Source organism: Ovis aries, chromosome X, assembly GCF_016772045.2.
Source record: "Ovis aries strain OAR_USU_Benz2616 breed Rambouillet chromosome X, ARS-UI_Ramb_v3.0, whole genome shotgun sequence".
Taxonomy (NCBI): Eukaryota; Metazoa; Chordata; class Mammalia; order Artiodactyla; family Bovidae; genus Ovis; species Ovis aries.
This window is the reverse complement of record NC_056080.1, coordinates 52,308,914-52,322,692: the sequence shown is the minus strand read 5'-3', so window position 1 is coordinate 52,322,692 and position 13,779 is coordinate 52,308,914. Positions and strand designations below refer to the sequence as shown.

The window sequence follows — 13,779 nt, the reverse complement described above, 5'->3', positions numbered from 1 at the left end:
ACTCTTGAGAGTCCCTTGGACTGCAAGGAGGTCCAAGCAGTCCATCATAAAGGAGATCAGTCTTGGGTGTTCATTGGAAGGACTGATGCTTAAGCTGAAACTCTAATATTTTGGCCACTTTATGCGAAGTGTTGACTCATTGGAAAAGACCCTGATGCTGGGAGGGATTGGGGGCAGGAGGAGAAGGGGATGACAGAGGATGAGATGGCTGGGTGGCATCACCGACTTGATGGACATGAGTTTGAGTGAACTCCAGTATATATACACAATGGAATATTACTCAGCCATAAAAAAGAACACATTTGAGTCAGTTCTAATGAGGTGGATGAACCTAGAACATATTATAGAGAGTGAAGTGAGTCAGAGAGAAAAAGAGAAATACCATATTCTAACACATATATACAGAATCTAGAAAAATGGTACTGAAGAATTTACTTACAGGGCAACAATAGAGAAACAGACATAGAGAATAGACTTATGGACATGGGGAGAGGGGAGGAGAGGGTGAGATGTATGCAAAGAGTAACATAGAAACTTACATTACCATATGTAAAATAGCCAACGAGAATTTGATGTATGGCTCAGGAAACTCAAACAGGGGCTATGTGTCAGCCTAGAGGGGTGGGATGGGGAGGGAGATGGGAGCGAGGTTCAAAAGGGAGGGGATATATGTATACCTATGACTGATTCATGTTGAGGTTTGATAGAAAGCAGCAAAATTCTGTAAAGCAATTATCCTTCAATAAAAAATTAATTGAAAAAAAAGATGTGATTTGCTTATTATGTTTTGTTTGTAGGTCAAGTCAGGATTCTTCCATGAAAGTGATTCCAAAGCTGTTGCTAAGTCCATTAGAGACCGAGTGACCCTGATAAAGAAGACAAGGGAGAAGAAGCCAGCTGGCTGTTTGGAAGAACGCAGGGATTCCCAGTGCAAGTCTGTAGGGAATATACTCCCTCAGCCCCAAAATGCATCTTTGCCCCCTCCTCCTGTTCAGCACACTGGGGCAGAATGTGAAGAAACTGAAGTTGATCAACATGTGCGACTACAGCTTCTACAAAGAAAACCACAACATCATTGCTCCTCTGTTACAGGTAACACAGTTATAATGTATAAAAGGAAACGTGTAATTGTATTCCATTATCTTTAAATAGTACTTTTGTATGTTTCAAAGCATTTTGTTATCTGTCCTTTCATTAATCCTTTTCCAAAATCCGTAAATAGACAAGCCAGCTAGTTTCCTTACTTTAAAATTAAGAAACTGTTCTGTTAAGTGACTTGTTCAAGGTAGTAGTTGGATAAGGATTATAATCTTTTTACCATTTTTAAGAGCCTAACGTGAATCTTTTAGTAAAGGAAATATGGATCTAAAGATAGAACTTATTTTTCAAGAGGAAATTTTCTAGACTTTAAGACCTTTTGTATTTTAGACTCAAGTATAAAATTAACAGTTTCTCTAATTTTTCTGTCTGTAATGCTTTCTCTTCTCTGGAAGGACAGAGTGTTTTCATAGTAATAACCCATTGTTCTATAAAGGCAGCATTATTGTATAGCCAGGTTCTATGAAAATGAGAATATTAACTGAAATCCTAATGGCACACATAGATTAGTTAGGATATGCATGAAATGGCCAGCAAATTGAGTTAACTTTTATATAATTCTTTGTAGTTTTGCTTTACTAATAAAATTTTAGTTATACCATAATATCAGCATGGAAAGTTTACATGATGGTTTTTGATTAATTTTGCAGTGTACATATCTTATTTAAAGCTGTTTCAGGTTGTCAGAGTGAAAAAGAAGAAAAGAGTGCTTACCATTTCCTATGCCATCTGGACCTTGTGTTTTGAATTTTTCCCTTCTGCCTTATTTTCTTTATCGTAGGTGACAATTTGTCTGAGGCAGGAGCAGGATCAGCTATACGCTCAGATACTTCAAATCAGCCCAGTGTAGCCTACTCCTCAGACCAGATGATGGGCTCTCAAATGGTTTCTAACATGCCGCAGACCGAAATAAATATTCTGGAGAAAATTTATCCATCCCAGCAACTAGTGGGACATTACCAGCAGATTTCAGGGGTGAGATGAACTGTTTTATATATATATTTTTTAATATAAATTTATTTATTTTAATTGGAGGCTAATTACTTTACAATATTGTATTGTTTTTTTAATATATCATCAGTATATTTACTATAAATGGGAGAATTTATCTTTAATCTTTTTGTTCTTATTTAACAGTTGCAGAAGCAGCCAAAGCTGACTCAGCCCCAAATTTTGCCTTTGATTCAAGGTCGGTCCACTATTTTGCCTGTGCATGTCTGTGGACCTCCAGTTGTTTCACAACCCCAGGTTTCACCTTTAACTGTCCCAAAGGCCTCACAGATAAAGGTAAGTTACATTTTAGAGGCTCTGTATTCAGTTAAACATATTTAACACTGCCTAATGGCAACCCACTCCAGTGTTCTTGCCTGGAGAATCCCAGGGACGGCAGAGCCTGGTGGGCTGCTGTCTGTAGGGTCGCACAGAGTCGGCCACGACTGAAGCAACGTAGCAGCAGCAGCAGCAGCAGGGCTTCCCTGGTAGCTCAGCTGGTAAAGAATCCACCTGCAATGCAGGAGACCCCAGTTCGATTCCTGGATCAGGAAGATCCCCTGGAGAAAGGATAGGCTACCCACTCCAGTATTCTTGGGGTTCTCTGGTGGCTCAGATGCTAAAGAATTTGCCTGCCATATGGGAGACCTGGGTTCGATCCCTAGGTTGGGAAGATCCCCTGGAAGAGAGCATGGCAACCCACTCCAATATTCTTGCCTGGGGAATCCTCATGGACAGAGGAGCCTGGCGGGCTACAGTCCTTGGGTTCACAAAGAGTCAGACATTACTGAGCAACTAAGCACAGCACAGATTTTCTGACAGGCGAAGGCTCTCTTACATAGATTCATCTTAGTTTATATAAAAGTCACTGAAAGCTTAAAGTTGTTTATATTTTCCTTCACTTAAGGCATTCTTCTTGAGGATGTGCCTAATATTGTGTAACTAGAATCTTGAGACACTGCTTATATAATTGGAAAAGAAACTGAGAATTCCATATACGGATAAAAAATTTATTTAGGACTCTAATCCCTTTTTCTTGGTTTGTTTTTTGTGTTGGACTTTTCAGCCTGATTTGGATGTGAAGGGATGTCTTTTGTAGTTAATTAGAAATAGGATCTCATAGACTGTTATAATTTTTAGCACTTTGATCTAAATTCTTGACTTGTTTTGTTCACATTTATTTCTGTAGAAGAAGATGTTTTTTCATTTAGACTCTAAAGTCAACATTACTCATTTCTGACAATGAGTACACAGTCTTTCTGAGTGTTTGTATATCAGTACTATATCCTGGTTTCCTAGGTTATAGACTTTGGATACATGGCTGGGCTTTTCTTTGCCATCCCATTTTCTTTTCTCAACCTCACCATCCCTTATGTGTGTCTTCTCTCTTTGGGAATGAGATGGTCTGAGCTCCTAGGCATTCTCTGTATATGATTTAGTTAGCAGCTGGTGCATCTGTTGGTTTTAAGAGATTAGTATATAGTCAGTCATAGTTCATCAGCGCAGTTTTAATAACTGCCATCTCTGGGGATATAAAACGAGATAAAATATGTTCCTTGCCCTCAAGAAGCTCAATCTTGTAGGGGAAAACATACACATACTTGACAAATGCCAGATGCATTTAAAATCTGCTAGGGATATATTTAATATGGTATAGTTAACAGTGCATGGTGTTTGACTAGTGTTTGTAGCTTATGTGGCATATGTTCATTCTTGAGTTCATGTTGTGGTTGGATTTATCTCTTTTTAAAAGACTGTAATGCAAAGTGTGTTGGATGAATGCTTAAATTATTAATAATAATTTAGGTTCAACCACATAAATATACAGGTATGTGTATTTTGAAAAAAAGGATAAAAAATTTATGAAAGTGTTATTTACCTATTTAAAATAAAGCCTGCTGCTGCTGCTAAGTCACTTCAGTCGTGTTCGACTCTGTGACCCCATAGACAGCAGCCCACCAGGTTCCCCCGTCCCTGGGATTCTCCAGGCAAAAACACTGGAGTGGGTTGCCATTTCCTTCTCCAATGCAGGAAAGTGAAAAGTGAAAGGGAAGTCGCTCAGTCATGTCCGACTCTTTGAGACCCCAAGGACTGACTGCAGCCTACCAGGCTCCGCCGTCCATGGGATTTTCCAGGCAAGGGTACTGGTGTGAGGTGCCATTGCCTTCTCCAAAAATAAAGTCTACAAAGTTATAAAGAAGACAGTGAAAATGATCTACTATCTCCAGCTAGAAATAAATTATCATTTATATTTGGGGGTAGAGACTCTAGATTTGACTGTGGTTCAGATCATGAACTCCTTATTGCCAAATGCAGACTGAGATTAAAGAAAGTGGAGAAAACCACTAGACCATTCAGGTATGACCTAAATCAAATCCCTTATGATTACACAGTGGAAGTGAGAAATAGATTTAAGGGACTAGATCTGATAGACAGAGTGCATGATGAGCTATGGATGGAGATTGTGACATTGTACAAGAGACAGGAATCAAGACCATCCCCAAGAAAAAGAAATGCAAAAAAGCAAAATGGCTGTCTGAGGAGGCCTTACAAATAGCTGTGAAAAGAAAGGAAGCGAAAAGTAAAGGAGAAAAGGAAAGATATACCCATTTGAATGCAGAGTTCCAAAGAATAGCAAGGAGAGATAAGAAAGGCTTCCTCAGTGATCAATGCAAAGAAATAGAGGAAAAGAACAGAATGGGAAAGACTAGAGATCTCTTCAAGAAAATTAGAGGTACCAAGGGAACATTTCATGCAAAGATGGGCTCAATAAAGGACAGAAATCGTATGGACCTAACAGAAGCAGAAGATATTAAGAAGAGGTGGCAAGAATACACAGAAGAACTGTACAAAAAAGATCTTCACAACCCAGATAATCACAGTGGTGTGATCACTCACCTAGAGCCAGACATCCTGGAATGTGAAGTCAAGTGGGCCTTAGAAAGCATCATACGAACAAAACTAGTGGAGGTGAAGGAATTCCAGTGGAGCTATCTCAAATCCTGAAAGATGATGCTGTGAAAGTGCTGCACTCAATATGCCAGCAAATTTGGAAAACTCAGCAGTGGCCACAGGACTGGAAAAGGTCAGTTTTCATTCCAATCCCAAAGAAAGGCAATGCCAAGGAATGCTCAAACTACTGCACAATTGCACTCATCTCACATGCTAGTAAAGTAATGCTCAAAATTCTCCAAGCCAGGCTTCAGCAATTTGTGAACCGTGAACCTCCAGATGTTCAAGCTGGTTTTAGAAAAGGCAGAGGAACCAGAAATCAAATTGCCAACATCTGCTGGATCATGGAAAAAGCAAGAAAGTTCCAGAAAAACATCTATTTCTGCTTTATTGACTATGCCAAAGCCTTTGACTGTGTGGATCACAGTAAACTGTGGAAGATTCCGAAAGAGGTGGGAATACCAGACCACCTGACCTGCCTCTTGAGAAATCTGTATACAGGTCAAGAAGCAACAGTTAGAACTGGACATGGAACAGCAGACTGGTTCCAAGTAGCAAAAGGAGTACGTCAAGGCTGTATATTGTCACCCTGCTTATTTAACTTACATGCAGAGTACATCATGAGATATGCAGGTGATACCACCCTTATGGCAGAAAGTGAAGAGCCTGTTGATTAAAGTGAAAGAGGAGAGTGATAAACTTGTCTTAAAGCTCAACATTCAGAAAACTAAGATCATGGCATCCGGTCCCATCACTTCATTGCAAATAGATGGGGAAACAGTGGAAACAGTGTCAGACTTTATTTTGGGGGGCTCCAAAATCACTGCAGATGGTGACTGCAGCCATGAAATTAAAAGACTCTTACTCCTTGAAAGGAAAGTTATGACCAATCTAGATAGCATGTTGAAAAGCAGAGACATTACTTTGCCGACTAAGGTCCGTCTAGTCAAGGCTATGGGTTTTCCAGTGGTCTGTATGGATGTGAGAGTTGGACTATAAAGAAAGCTGAGTGCAGAAGAATTGATGCTTTTGAACTGTGGTGTTGGAGAAGACTCTTGAGAGTCCCTTGGACTGCAAGGAGATCCATCCAGTCCATCCTAAAGGAGATCAGTCCTGGGTGTTCATTGGAGGGACTGATGTTGAAGCTGAAACTCCAATACTTTGGCCACCTGATGCAAAGAGTTGATTCATTTGAAAAAACCCTGATGCTGGGAAAGATTGAGGGCAGGAGGAGAAGGGGATGACAGAGGATAAGGTGGTTGGATGGCATCACTGACACAATGGACATGGGTTTGGGTGGACTCTGGGAGTTGGTAATAGACAGGGAAGCCTGGCGTGCTGTAGTTAATGGGGTCGCAAAAGATCAGACATTACTGAGCGATTGAACTGAACTCTGTCCTTAAATCTTACGAAGAAATGAACTCTAGATTTGTCTTTTTTTTCTGTGTACACATATAACTTTGTTTATACATACATATGTGTATCATATACATACCTTTTGGTAGCCTGCCTTTTTCACCTAATATTTAGAATCCACATAAGCAAGCACTTTGACCAGTGGGGGTCTTTTTATAAACCTAGTGGTTTAAGTTCTAGGAATTATTACAGGCAGCCTATATGTATTCAACCAACTGTCTCCTCTCCTCTTGAGAGAGCTTCTTTGTTCATTTTAGCTATGATATTAAAATCCTTTTGAGCTTTCTCTTAGAACTTCCACTTTCTGGTGTGTGAAGGTATCAGAATCAGTTAGTCTGAATTTCTGCCACGGTTTGAATGAGTTATGTGGCAAGTTCAATAATTGAGAGGCCATGAGCAATGTTTTGTTGGGGGCTGGTCTCAGTCTGTTAGTGTCTTCAACTAACATTTACTCGTGGTGTTATTAATAGAATTTTTATAGGACTAACACTATACCCAACACCTTTTGGATAAGTTCCTAAAATCTTTACAGTGTGTTAGTCTCTCAGTAATGTCCAACTCTTTGCAACCCTATGGATTGTAGCCTGCCAGGCTCCTCTGACCATGGGATTTTCCAGGCAAGAATGCTGGAGTGGGTTGCCGTTTCCTTCTCCAGGGATCTTCCTCATCCAGGGACTGAACGCAGATCTCCTGCATTGCAGGCAGATCGTTTTACTGTCTGAGCCACCAGGGAAGCCCCCGAATCTTTACAACATAGCATTATTTTACCTATCATTCTGTCTTGGACTCTCCCCATTAAATTGAACATGGTATATACATTTATTGTATTTTTAATTAAAAAAAAATTTTTGGCTACACTCTGCAGCTTGTGGGATCTTAGTTCAATCAGGGATTGAGCCCAGGGCCCTGATAATGAGAGCACCAAGTCCTCTCCATTGGAGGTCAGAGAATTCCCATGGTACATGCATTTATAATTTGAATTATTTTGCATCAGCACCAGGAACTACAGCTGAGTTTTAGAGCAGATGTACAAATTTTAGTTCAACCTGTGGCTTTAGACTTGTCAGTTACTAGAGTTCTACAACCAGTCTTGTTTACAATTTCTCCTTAGACACTGCGTGCTTCACAAATGATTTCCCAGAATCTAATGGTTGGCCTTCAACTTGAACTTTACCCTAGAAATGGGAATCAGGCATTAACCAAATTACCAAATGCCAATCAAATTTCTAGTTTCTTATCAGTTAATCACCTCCAGCTTTGTCAAATTATTCTTTTGCCCAACTTGCGAGCAGTGCACAGAATGCTGGTGGTATAGCTCAGCTCCCTTCTAATTGCATTGAGGTGCATTCAAGGGCCCATTAGCCTTCACAAAAGATATATTCAGTATCCTAGCCATAATCAGTGGTATATCAGAAGTCTGTAATTCCAGATTCTTAAGTTCCACAAAGCCAGACTGTATTTAGAGAAGACTTGTTTCTAAGCCTCTGTTCAGCAGCAGCCATTAATTTTACAACCTAAGATTATATTGTTGTTGTTCAGTGGCTCAGTAGTGTCTGATTCTTTTCGGCCACATGGACTGCAGCACACCAGGCTTCCCTGTCCTTTGCTATCTCCCAGAATTGACTCAAACTCATGTCCATTGAGTCAGTGATGCTATCCAACCATCTCATCCTCTGTCATCCCCTTCTCCTCCTGTCTTCAATATTTCCCAGCATCAGGACCTTTTCCAATGAGTTGGTTCTTTGCATCAGGTGGCCAAAGTACTGGAGCTTCAGCTTCAGCATCAGTCCTTCCAATGAATATTCAGGACTGATTTCCTTTAAGATTGATTGGTTTGATCTCCTTGCAGTCCAAGGGACTCTCAAGAATCTTCTCTAGCACCACACTTCAAAAGCATCAAGTCTTCGGTGCTCAGCTTTCTTTGTGGTCCAACTCTCACATCCGTACATGATGACTAGAAAAACCATAGCTTTGACTTATACAGACCTTTGTTGGTAAAGTGATGTCTCTGCTTTTTAATATGTTGTCTAAGTTTGTGGTAGCTTTTCTTCCAAGGAGCAAGCATCTTTTATTAGATTGTTACAAATGTAATTGTGGTTTCAGACCATGAATTTTAAATCATTATAACTAAACTCAAACATATCTTTATTAAACTATAAACAATTACAGTCAACACATTGTTGCCAATGAAAAATAAGTTTGATTATTCTTTTAGTGTAAAAATCTGTGCTTCAGGATTCAATGAACTCTTGGAAATCATTTTCTGCCTTCTGCTGGTTGTGGAAGCATTTTCCCTGCAAAAAGTTGTCAAGCAACTTTTTTTCAAGCAAAAAGTTGCTTGAAAAGTGATAGTCAGTTGGCAAGAGGTCAGGGGAATATGGCAGATGAAGCAAAATATCCTAGTCCATTTCATTCAAGTTTTAAAGTGTGGTTGTGTAACGTGTGTTCGGGCATTGTCATGGAGAAGAATTAGGCCATTTCTGTTGACCAATGCTGGCTGCAGGTGTTGCAGTTTTCAGTGCATCTCATCAATTTGCTGTGCATATCTCTCAGATATAATGGTTTTTCCAGGATTCAGAAAGCTGTAGTGAATCAGACTGGCAGCTGACCACCAAACTGACCATGACCTTTTTTTGGTACAAGTTTGACTTTGGAAAGTGCTTTGGAGCTTCTTTTCACACTGAGCTGGTCACTTCTGGTTGTTGTATAAAATTCACTTTTTGTCGCATGTCACAGTCTGATTAAGAAATTGTTCATTGTTGTTATGTAGAATAAGTAAAGATGACAATTCAAAACAATGATTTTTTGATTTTCGGTCAGCTCATGAGGCACCCACTTACTGACCTTTTTTCACCTTTCCAATTTGCTTCAAATGCTGAATGACTGTAGAATGGCTAATATTGAGTTCTTTGGCAATTTCCCATGTAAGAGGATCAACTTTGATGATAGCTCTCAGTTGGTCGTTGTCACCTTCCGATGGCTGGCCACTATGCTCCTCATTTTTAATGCTCTCATCTCCTTTGAAAAACTTCTTGAACCACTACTATACATTCGTTATCAATTCCTGGGCCAAATGCGTCGATGTTGTGAGTTGTCTCTGCTGCTTTATGACCTATTTTGAACTCAAATAAGAAAATTTCTCAAATTTGCTTTTTGTCTAACATTATTTCCATAGTCTAAAATATAAAATAAACAGCAATCAATATATAAGTTATTAGCAAAAAAAATAAAGCAAGAAATGTGCATTAAAATAATATATAACATAGCCACATTTAAGAATATATCCAATATCAAACAGCAAATTTCAACAATGCAAAAACCACAATTACTTTTATACCAACTTGATAGCATCACCACAGAAACATGGTCAGTGGGATTATACTCTGAAAAATCTGAAACTAATGTAAGTTGGCAGTGTCATTCAGGCCCTGGAACCGCCATCTTATTCTGTTCAACACACTTACTCAGGACCACCTGCAGAACTGCCATCCTTCCTATTGAAGGCTCCTGAGCAGCTGCCTCTTGTGATATTTTCGAGGAATAAGCTTCTTAACCCATCACAGCCTACTTACCCAATAAAGGCTTCGACACAGCCTATTTATTTACTACCATCCCAGAGCATCCTGTTTACACTGTCCAACCACTAGCATCACAACCAACCTATTCTATAGACTTCTTATCCAGCCCTACCTGTGGCATAGCCCTCTTATTTGCCCCCAGCCCAAGGGCAGCCTGTTTATACAGTGGAACCTCTGGTTTGGTCTCCTTTTCCAGACCAACCAGAATGTATAATCCAAGTAGCTTGCCCTGTGAAATCTATAGAACAGCCTGCTTACCAGGCATTTGAGTATGTCCCTTATTCAGGACACACTGCTTACACCATCTAGACAACTTAACAGACAACCTTCATCACCCAGCGAGTATACAAAGTAAATTCTTCTGATGGCAAGCAAGTACATATTACAAACTGCAGATCAGGACTTTTACTCAGTACCACCTTATGTAGTACAGACTTCTGAGCAACAAGCTTATTTAACACAACCCCAAGATTCTTCAACATTGGAGCAAAAGACATAAGTCATATTTAACATTAACCTTAGATACACAAACACATTCTATAGAGCCTTTATTTAATGTGTAGAATTCAACCTACCCAACAAACAGATGTCAGTTTTGGGCACCAGCAGCTAAAAGCCCATTCAATTAGCATTACATCTCAGAGGGCTGTGGAAGGACAGCTTCAACACCCGGCACAAATGTCCTTCATAGGCCTCTTCAAAGACCCAGATCCACCCCCCACACTTCTCTGCACAGCATTTCCAGTCATATTAACAAGAAGCCAGGCTTCTCACTCAGCTTTCTTTCATCATCAGCAGATGACTCATTTGTCTCATAGGCAAGCACTGAAAAGCCATTGTGTACTCAAGAAGGTCCCCTAAATCAACAGCAGTCCTTATACCCAACATGCTGCTTTCCAACAGCAGGTACCTCATTCACATGCACCTAACCAGATTCAGCCACTACCAGGTATTCCGAAAGCCATTACAGATGTGGCCCTGATTATATATCCTTTGCAAGAACAGTTGCAACCAGTGGCACTGAAGCACCACCATGTAATACAGCCTTTTGAATAGCCTCGAGTGCTTCTGGCATTAGACAGGAATTAAATGTTTCCCCTGCAAAGAAACCTAGCACAGCACCAGCCAGCATGCATTCAGCAGTAGTCTGCTGTCCAGCCACAGTGGCAGTCATCTTCTAGCTTAGCATTTGGTTCTGGGTCATCAGAAACACAATTACAACACCAGACTCTCATCCAGTTCTGGGATAGACCTTACAAATTAGCCAACTTCTTCTGTTCATTTGTCACCAGTTAGTATTCCAGTACAGGCTTCTACTGCCTCTCAGAGCATTTCTCTGTTACGAACAGAGCAGTATTTGCAAGGCCAAGAAATTTCAAAGGTAAATTCTCCTGGGGGAAAAATATGGATGATTGTGCATTTTCTGTAATGTTCAAGGATCCAGGATATAGTGAGCTATAGTAAAAATGGCATTGGGACTGGAAGTCACAGTCCCTGTTCCTGGCTTTTTCCCTTAATCAGTAGGTAGCTTTGATTCAAGTCTTTTTGGCATTTCTTCATGAAAGAAGTGAAGGGATTAGACCAGATGATGTTAACAAAAAATATTTGAGCACCTACTTGGAATATATCAGCGAATAAAAGACAAAAATTCTTTCTGTCATTGAGTTTTGTTGCCTAATGCAGGGAGACTGTCAATAACCACAATAAAAAGTAAATTAGATAATACAGTACAGGGTTGTTATTCAGTCACTCAGTCGTGTCTGACTCTTTGCAACCCCATGGACTGCAGCACACCAGGCTTCCCTGTCCTTCACTCTCTCCTGGAGTTTGCTCAGTGGAGCAGGGTAAGGAGGAAAGTGGGTTGCAGTTTTAAATAAGGTGATGATCTGGGTAGGCCTCATTGAGAAGGTTGACAAATGGAGCACACACTTGAAAGAGGTGAGGGAGTCCTTAGTGCACATTTCAGGCAGAGGGACTTTGAGAGAGAAGTGGGTTTGGCATGTTTGAAGAACAGCAAGTCCTAATATGTTTCAAACCTATGGCTATCTTACTGTTCTACATTTATTATAAACCATTTGATTTTATGGGATGATAATAATGAGAACTATTGAGTGATTCTTAGGTGCCAAATACTGTTCTAATGGCTTTATGTATACTATCCTCAAAACAACCCTATGAATAGTAGCTTTCATTAAGGGTAATTGAGGTTCAGAGAGGTTAAATAACTTTCTGAGTATCATATGAGAGGGCCAGGATTTCAACCCAGACCACCTAGCTGCAGAGGCTGTGCCCTTAAATTATTATATCATCCATCGTCTTCAATAGATAGCTATTCTCCCTGCCAGAATTTGAGTAAAAGAACATGATGACTTCAGTGAGATGTAGTTAACTCATGGGATTGATTGAATAAATTAGAGGTAGGAACTGAGAATTCACTTTATTTTTTCTCTTCTGTTCTGATTCAGGTATTTCTAAAGACTGAATTTATTGAGTTTAGCTAATAAAATGCTTTGAGGTCCTTAAGTAATAGATGTGCTATAATATAAGAGTTTTTTTTTCTTTTTACTGGTGATATTACTGTTTTAAACAGCTATGATCTTAAGTATTGTGTATTTTATGAAATTTCTTCTTCATCGGGGCATAAATTATAATGAATTCTAATGTGTGCATGTTGACTTCTATCAGGAATGATCAAGGATTAATAAAGATCTTTGGAGTGGAAGTTTCTTCGAATCATGCTATTCTAGGACATTTCTTTAGAATAAATTTTTTCACAAGGTATTTTAGATTGGAATGTTCATTTCTGTGGGCATGTGTTGTATACATTCCTTGCCTAGTTAAAAATTAGAAAAGACCCTGATGCTGGGAAAGATTGAAGGCAGGAGTAGAAGGGGACAACAGAGGACGAGACGGTTGGATGGAATTACCGACTCAATGGACATGAGTTTGAGCAAGCTCCAGGAGATGGTGAAGGATAGGGAAGCCTGGCATGCTGCAGCTCATGGAGTTGCAAAGAGTTGGACATGACTGAGTGACTGAACAACAAATTAAAAATTTCCCCCCAGCATTTTATTAAGAAGAATTTCAAAGATACAGAAAAGTTGAAGAAAAAGTGAACGTACATATATCTACCAGCCAGATTATACAGTTAACTTTTGTTGTATTTGGTCTATCTCTTATCAACTACTTTATCCATTTATCAGTAAATTCAAAATTAAAGTTGCTGACATTAGTATATTTCATCTATAAACACTTCAGCATGCATATCATTGACTAGAATTCAGTATTTATTTATATTTTTTAGTTTAAATTTATGTGCAATAAAATGCAGAGATCATAATTCTTTGAGTTTTGACAAATGCTTACACCTCTGTAACCCAAACCATTATCAAAGTACAAAAAGATGTTGGCAAACATTTTCTGTAAAGTTTAGATAGTAACTATTTTAAGCTTTGTGGTCTATGTAGTCTCCATTGCATTTCCTCAACTCTGCTATTGCATGTGTGAAAGCAGCCATAAACAATATGTAAAATATTTGGCATGACTATGTTCCAGTACAACTTTATTCACAAAAATGGTTGGTATACCAGGTTTGGCTTGCAGGCTATAGCTTGCCCATATGATAAAGAATATTGCCATTACTGCAGAAATTTCCTTCATGCCCCTTCCCAGTCAGTGTCCAACCACACACCTCCCACCAGTTGACCACTGTTGATTTTTTTTTTACCATAAATTAATTTACCCT

General features: G+C 39.4%; 1 protein-coding gene across 5 annotated transcripts in view; it reads left to right on the top strand.

Annotated features, from left to right (window-relative positions):
* Positions 1-13,779, top strand: part of WNK3 (WNK lysine deficient protein kinase 3) — a 203,062-nt gene that overhangs the window by 74,750 nt on the left and 114,533 nt on the right. For all 5 annotated transcript variants that reach the window (XM_042241770.2, XM_060407816.1, XM_060407814.1 and 2 more), the window contains exons 8-10: positions 798-1,092; positions 1,880-2,073; positions 2,236-2,385. In XM_042241770.2, coding sequence (XP_042097704.1) covers positions 798-1,092; positions 1,880-2,073; positions 2,236-2,385 — 639 coding nt within the window. The remainder of the gene's footprint in view (positions 1-797; positions 1,093-1,879; positions 2,074-2,235; positions 2,386-13,779) is intronic.